Source organism: Oncorhynchus keta, chromosome 22, assembly GCF_023373465.1.
Source record: "Oncorhynchus keta strain PuntledgeMale-10-30-2019 chromosome 22, Oket_V2, whole genome shotgun sequence".
Classification (NCBI taxonomy): domain Eukaryota; kingdom Metazoa; phylum Chordata; class Actinopteri; order Salmoniformes; family Salmonidae; genus Oncorhynchus; species Oncorhynchus keta.
In genome coordinates, this window is record NC_068442.1 from 31,273,827 (window position 1) to 31,281,017 (window position 7,191).

The following is a 7,191-nucleotide window of genomic DNA, read 5'->3' on the forward strand; positions in this document are numbered from 1 at the left end:
GCTAATTAAATTCAGCAGGCTTAAAGTGTAGCAAGTGGAGTGATAGTTCACTAACGCAATGCAAGATGCAATAAAATCACAGAATGAAAATATAGCAAAATGAGAAGGAGTAGGCTACCGCTGAGTAACCAACAGGTAAGCGGTTGTTTTATCTGAGTGGAGTTGGGGAGAAAGTGGCATATGGCCTCAATTAGCCTAGTTAACTATATATGGTTAACTTCTCTAGGCTACTCTAGTCAAGACATGCACTGTTATATGGGATGATAAATAACATTGTGGCTGCTACAAGTTAGCTAGTCTTGGCTGTCACCGAGTTGCCTTGGCGCCTCTCCCTTTGTCTGCTCTCCCTCTCACACACACTGCCCCCTCCGCAGCTTAAGCAGAGTGCCAGCAGTCCTTAGGTTAAGACATATAGATGTATAAAAAAAAACACCATATAATTTGAATATCCTAACGAAATGTATGATACTATTCGAATAGTGAAATTATTTCAAAACCCCAAACACTAGTTTTTGCCACAAAATATGGGCAAGTGATCATAGCTGCAAAAAAAAAAAAGAGAAGAGAAGATTACCTGAAGAGAGCCAACAAAGAGCTCCAGAGGGGAGTGAAGAAGGCTTCTTCTATGCTGGCCACACACAGGTCCTTAGAACTGGCTGTGTTCAGACACTCAAAGGAGAGAAGGCATAGCGACAGCAGTTGATCTGCAACACAGTTATTTTCATACATTTCCCTCAACAATTAGAAAACACTGCAAAACATGACGTCTACTACATAGTACATTTTAACAGTCATACTAACCAATGGCAATATGGATGTCCTTCACAATAGCCTTGAGGTGTTCTTTGAGATCACGCATCTCCAAGTCTTGAACGAGAGGCTCCTCCTGATCCAACTGTGACTGTTCAAAGGTCACGTCAGGGTCCCCATGTGATGGAGCCCAGTCCAGCTGTGTCAGAAACTGCTCCAGATCCTCAAACGAATTCTCCCTGTCCAGTGTATGGGGCCCATCACTATCCTCCTCGTTAGCAATATGGTCATGGGAGAAGGAGATATTGAGAGAGGCATCGGAGGACATACTGTGGCCCACTTCGGATTTTGACACGTTCTGATGAGAGTCTGACATCAACAGGCTCTGGGCGCTGTGGGAGGGTTTCATGGGCAGGGCAGGACTTGTAGGGAGACTCTTACTCACGATTGGGTAGAGCCTGTTGTAAACTCTGTACTGGAGCCTTTTCAGTAACATCATCACAGGGTGGTCTGGAGAGCTAGGATGCACACAAAAATTACTCCTCTATTCAAAAAGAAATTAAGCAACATTATGTATAGAGAATTATAGAACTAGGACTGCCTTGTGCGGCCTCGTGTTTAGTACCTGAGAAGACATGAAACAAGGCCGGACACCAATGTGGGATCATCAGGATTTTTCTTAATGTTGGCTTTCCATAGCTTGGGCCAGTCCTATAAGTCAAACATACACAGGATGAGGACAACTCGACAGGAAACACTAAAGTTCACTTATCGATACAATGACTTGTCAAGTTGTCACTGCACTTTGAACTCACATGATCTTGTTCATATTCCAAAACATTTGTGTACAAAACACGTTGCTCCTGTTCTTCTGCAGTAATTGTTCCAGATGCGGCAAATCTCCTGCATACAGCATAGACACGTTGATTTTTTTTATTTAACTGGGCAAGTCAGTTAAGAACAGATTCTTATTCATAATGACGGCCGACACCGGCCAACGCTGGGCCCTATGGGACTCCCAATCACGGCCGCTTGTGATACAGCCTGGAATCGAACCAGGGTGTCTGTAGTGACGCCTCAAGCACTCAGATCCAGTGCCTTAGACCCCTGTGCCAATCAGTAGCCCTTACTCAGATACATGGATGCAACTGGAGCTCAGCTCCAAGCACCATTTCAATTACTTTCACACTACATATCAGAAGACTTAAATTAAGGGTGGATTGAGTGGTTAATGAGGGGAGATGGTTCTGAAGTATTCTAAACTTAACTGCAAATACACAAGTGTCAGGTTTCTGTTCTTATTCCAATTCCTACAAAGTAGCAGCACTTATACTACAGACATTACTTATGCGGTTAGACTGTAAAGCCATACAACAGTCTTGAACTGTGATGTGTACCAAGTTCTACTGTCAGGGGTGACAAATGCTCACCTGTTGGCCTCCTCCTGCAGCCGCAGTCTCCTCTCCTCCATCTTCCTTTGTAGCTTCACACGTATTAAGGAACCCTTCCCAAACATAAAACAGCAGCTCACCCCAAAACTACATGCCTATCCCCATGGATAACCAATAGCATAAATTCTCTCAAAACACTAACAGGTCAGTCACTATAATAGATGTAACTTTAGGGTCCTCTTATGACTCAGTTACAGGAGACATAACATGGGGTGTCTGGAATGTGTTTACCAAGGATCACAGGGAAGGCTCATTCAGCCATGATGCCATAATTTGGATCCTCGTGTAACTTAATCAAGTGGACATTCTTAACCAATCGACTCCTAGACTTATATAATATCAAACTGACCCCGAAAGTCCACATTAGCAGAAGGATACAGCATCTTGCCTGGCCTTGGCAATGATTAGGTTCTCCATCATCTGCCTCTGAAGAGAGAGTGTCTGCGTTGAAAGAAAATGGATTAATATTTTACATATCCAGACTACTTCTTGAGATGTTACATACATGTCAGAAATGTCCTAATTACATTGTGAGAGAGATCAGACAAGTGATATTTCCCAGGAGGAAGAATTCTAGTTGAAAAGGTAAACATAAAATGTTATCACCTCAACGCTACAACCAGTAATTGCCTGAGGTAGGCTGACTGTTGGCCGATTGCATATATGTCTCATCGGGGTCTGAACAACAACTTCATTGGTTAAGGGTTGTCAGTGATTGCACTTGAGTAAGCTCCTGGAGAGGTCACTTCTACTGGGTCGTTCCACCTCAAAAAGCACAAGAAATGATTGACCCACCGCGTTGTGTCATGTTGGCTGGATGTCCTTTGGGTGGTGGACCATTTTTGATACACACGAGATACTGTTGAGTGTGAAAAACCCAGCAGCGTTGCAGTTCTTGACACACATACCGGTGCCCCTGGCACCTACTACCATACCCTGTTCAAAGGGACTTAAATATTTAGTCTTGCCCATTCAACCTCAATGGCACACATACAAAATCCATGTCTCAATTGTCTCAAGGCTTAAGGAAATCCTTATTTAACCTGTCTCCTCCCCTTCAGCTACACTGATTGAATGAGATTTAACAAGTGACATCAATAAGGGTTCATATACTGACCAGGTGAATCCAGGTGAAAGCTAAGTCATGGAAAGAGCAGGTTTTCTTCATGTTTTGTACACTCAATGTATAATACCTCATAAATATATAACTGGACCAAACCTTTTCTAACAAGGAGTTAGACACAAGGAATACAAATAAATGGTCAAAAGCCCAAGACCATCCTATGATGGTGCCACGTTGAAAAATCACTGCGATCTTCAGTAAGGCCATTCTACTGTCAATGTTTGTCGAATGAGATTGCATGGCTGTGTTCGATTTTATGTGTGGCTGAAATAGCCGAATCCACTCATTTGAAGGGTTGTCCACATACTTTTGTGTATATATATATATATATATATATATATATACAAAAGTATATATATAAATAAAACTCTCATTGGGAACATCCTACTACTAAATCAAATCAAAGTTTGTCACGTGCGCCGAATACAACAGGTGTAGTAGACCTTACAGTGAAACGCTTTCTAGTCACCCTGTGAGTACATGTGTAGTAGTCGGTGCACTGGTGCTTTCACGATAACTGAGAACCTCGAAAAGAGTACTCTTGAACGCACTAAAATCTGAGATTTCCGAGTTCCCAGTTGTAAAACGTAATTGAAACAATGAAACTACACGGACATAAAAAGTACCTTCACAAATTCCTTCAGTTTTTCCCACTGAGCCCGCAGATCCATGTGGCCGTTATGTCGCCGAAACATTCTTTGCATCTAAATCGTGTGATTTTTTTTGTTCTAAGCGACTAAAACGCGTGGAAAAGTCAAACTAGTATTCCTTGAAGGACACGACAACGCGATCATGAAGAGGAAGAAAAAAAACTGCCAGCTGGAGTTTGTATTTCGCCTCAATCTCTAACCTTAGAGTGAGTCTCTAATCCTGTTGAGTCCTCATCTAAAACTCGAATCCAAAAAGAACGTGTGGCGCGCCAAATAAAGTCCAAACGAATCGATTCCCTAATCACCTTGAAGGGGCGTGAACCTTGTATGGATTCACATGCCACTTGTCTCGTGCATGCATGCGATTGTGCTTCAATGCAAAACCCAGAGTATTATATTTAAAAATTAAATATGAAATAGATAAATCAATGAGTAAACTTGCGTCAAGCATGAATAATTTCTTATTTCCATGTTATCAGTCTACTTTATTCGAAACAGTTTTATGCAAGTATACAGCTCTAAATACCCACCATAGCAGCGTCCCAGAACTGATGGACAAAATTAATGTAGAAGAAACATGTGCTGAGTTCTTGTTAGATTCAACTCTGCCTCATACCAACATCAGATGGTACTCATGTGTGTGTGTGTGTGTGTGTGTCAAACTCATTTGTAGTGGATATAACAGCTGTGTGAATCTCACAAAAAAATAATAATAATAAAATAGCAGCCAGCTAATTTACAAGATCCCTCAATTTATCCAACTTTGGGGATATTCTAAAAGCATGGATGCAATGTAAAGTTTGGTTAAACTAAATGTGGTGTCTCTTTGGTATAAGTCAATAACACACAAACAAAGACTGACCAGGGAAGTCTTCTGTGTACGGGCCTGTGCAGGGGGGAGTCGGGCCAGACGAGCTTCATAATTTTCTTTCAACTTCTGGTTCAACCGCGAGGCCTCCTCTATGGGTGTAAGTTCCCTTTAATAACACACAAAAACATACAAAAATGTTTAGTCACATGTTACCAAAGGTATAAAATATATCAAGTCTATGATTGCGGTGGCTTACAATGTGAATTTCAGTTCTGCACTATTTGAATACTCTGTATTAAATCAACTCTGTATTAATCATTAACCTCTTCAACAATTTAACAAGTTCTACGGTGACAACCATTCATTGATAAGAGTGACTTCTGATGTAGGCATCTCATGAATACTGTAACCAGAGAGCGTCCTTCTATTTCACAGAGTGGCTATTTCTAGAACTCTCCTTTTTGTCTCTTGATTGTTTAGTCCCCAGTTTCTCTGACAACAACTCACTTCCTGGTATCCTGCGACTCCACTATCTGCAAACTCTGGAAGATTTCTGGGGACAGGAAGGTGATGACCTCCCCTCCACCCTCAGAGAGAACTTTGCGCTGTCCAGGCCCCGAGTAAATAACCGGCTCTTGTGGTTGTGGCGAAACTGGAGGAGGGACAGGAGGTTGACACGTTTCGGGAAAAAGTCATTTGAAAACGTTGCAAAATTTGGGGCTAAATATATTTACCAATCTTTCCAGGGCTTACTGCTAAGGCTGTGGTCAGGCTGAGTGCTGCCAAGTTGATAGGTGTCGTGTAGGAGATAGGGGTTGCAGGTTCATCTTTCCTTCCTATGAAGGAGGACTTGGCTCTCTCCAAACACTGCTCAGCCAGCCTCAACATCTTTTCCACCTCTACTATCTCTCCCTCTGGATGAGTAAAGAAAATCAAAATAGCAGAAGAGAAAAGCAACATTTTACAACTGGTAACCACTTCCCACTACAACTAAATTAAAACAATCGATGCGAAGAACTGATTAAATCTCAGTATCTACATCATCGAGGTTGATACAGTCATCCTTTAGTGTTGTTGATTATTTCAGGAGGGATTAAATTAATCAATGTGTGAGGTAATCCTGTGATTGTCTACAAACAAACACAGTCAACTACTTACTCCTGGACTTGTTCAATTGTTTATTTTCTACCTTCTAAAACAGTGTTTCCCAAACTTTGTCCTCGAGTACCCCCAACAGTAGACATGTTTATTGTAACCCTGGACAAGCACAGCTGATTAAACTAATCATCAAGCCCTCAATGAGTTGAATGAGGTGTGTTTGTCAAGGGCTACAATGAAACTGCTTACTGTTGGAGGTACTCAAGGACCAGGGTTGGGAAATACTGTTCTAAAATGACTTATAGACCTGCCTTGGCAGCTTTGAGTGGAGTGGAGAAAGAGATGACAAACGTCATAGTATCTTGATTGAGCTTAGATGTCTTTATGCTCAGTGACTGCCAGGCATAAAGATGTAGTTACAGTCCCATCCTGAAAGCACCATAACAGCTCTTATCTACAGAGCACCTCTTGAATGAAATGAGATGTATTTAGTTTTGCATAATGGCATATTGTCCTCATCTTACGCCTAGATACAGCATCCTCCAAAAGTGAGTGGGTGATGAAGTTGATACTCCTCAAGTATTCACAGTAGGCTTCCTAGAGAAAAAAAAAGAAAGCTGTAAACTTACAAGTAGGCTACTGTAGAAACATAACAGTATTACAACAGAGATAATAGCACATTATGCCAACTAGCTACTATAACAAGTGATGCTGCATTGTTTACGTCATCAACGAAGCATATCTCGTGGCTATAAAACTCGTTCACCACTGTAATTCTAAATCAAACCTTACAAAAAAAGATCGCAGTTTTGAAACTGCTGTTGACTGTGGTATTTTGGACGCATAACTGCAGTCGAACTGCAATTATACTGTAACTGCAGTCACACAAAACATATTGCAGTAAATATATATATATATATATTGGAGGCAGGATTTGCAGCATAGTGAAGTTATACTGCACTCTGACTCAATCTTTTTTCGTAAACTTGACATTAGAATACCTTATGTCGGTTCCCTGCGTCCAATTGTATAGCCACTTTAGCTATTTTCATGGCATGCTGAAGGGGCTTCATGTCAGCGCCAGCTGCTGCCATGGTTGTTATTGTTGTGACCAATCGTTCCGGATGTAAACTTTGCATGAACGAACGGAAGTATATATTTCAACAGCCGCAAGATGGCGCTACAGATTTAAAAAAAATAACTAATCCAAAATAGAACACAGCCTGTCAGATCCAATGGGAAACAAATAGTCTTAGTGGGAAGAACAAGCAGGGAGGGGTCAGAGCCGAGCATGAGCGAGAAAGAGCC

At 41.5% G+C, this 7,191-nt stretch overlaps 1 protein-coding gene across 4 annotated transcripts in view; it reads right to left on the reverse strand.

Moving 5' to 3' along the window:
• LOC118401324 (VPS9 domain-containing protein 1-like) overlaps positions 1-7,159 on the reverse strand; it is a 33,586-nt gene extending 26,427 nt beyond the window's left edge. For all 4 annotated transcript variants that reach the window (XM_035798734.2, XM_035798733.2, XM_035798732.2 and 1 more), the window contains exons 1-11: positions 6,885-7,159; positions 6,408-6,480; positions 5,520-5,699; positions 5,293-5,437; positions 4,837-4,951; positions 2,580-2,642; positions 2,181-2,233; positions 1,566-1,653; positions 1,376-1,461; positions 802-1,268; positions 575-704 (exon numbers count right to left, since the gene is read on the reverse strand). In XM_035798734.2, coding sequence (XP_035654627.1) covers positions 575-704; positions 802-1,268; positions 1,376-1,461; positions 1,566-1,653; positions 2,181-2,233; positions 2,580-2,642; positions 4,837-4,951; positions 5,293-5,437; positions 5,520-5,699; positions 6,408-6,480; positions 6,885-7,022 — 1,538 coding nt within the window. In that variant the 5' untranslated portion in view covers positions 7,023-7,159. The remainder of the gene's footprint in view (positions 1-574; positions 705-801; positions 1,269-1,375; positions 1,462-1,565; positions 1,654-2,180; positions 2,234-2,579; positions 2,643-4,836; positions 4,952-5,292; positions 5,438-5,519; positions 5,700-6,407; positions 6,481-6,884) is intronic.
• Between the last annotated feature and the right edge of the window lie 32 nt (positions 7,160-7,191).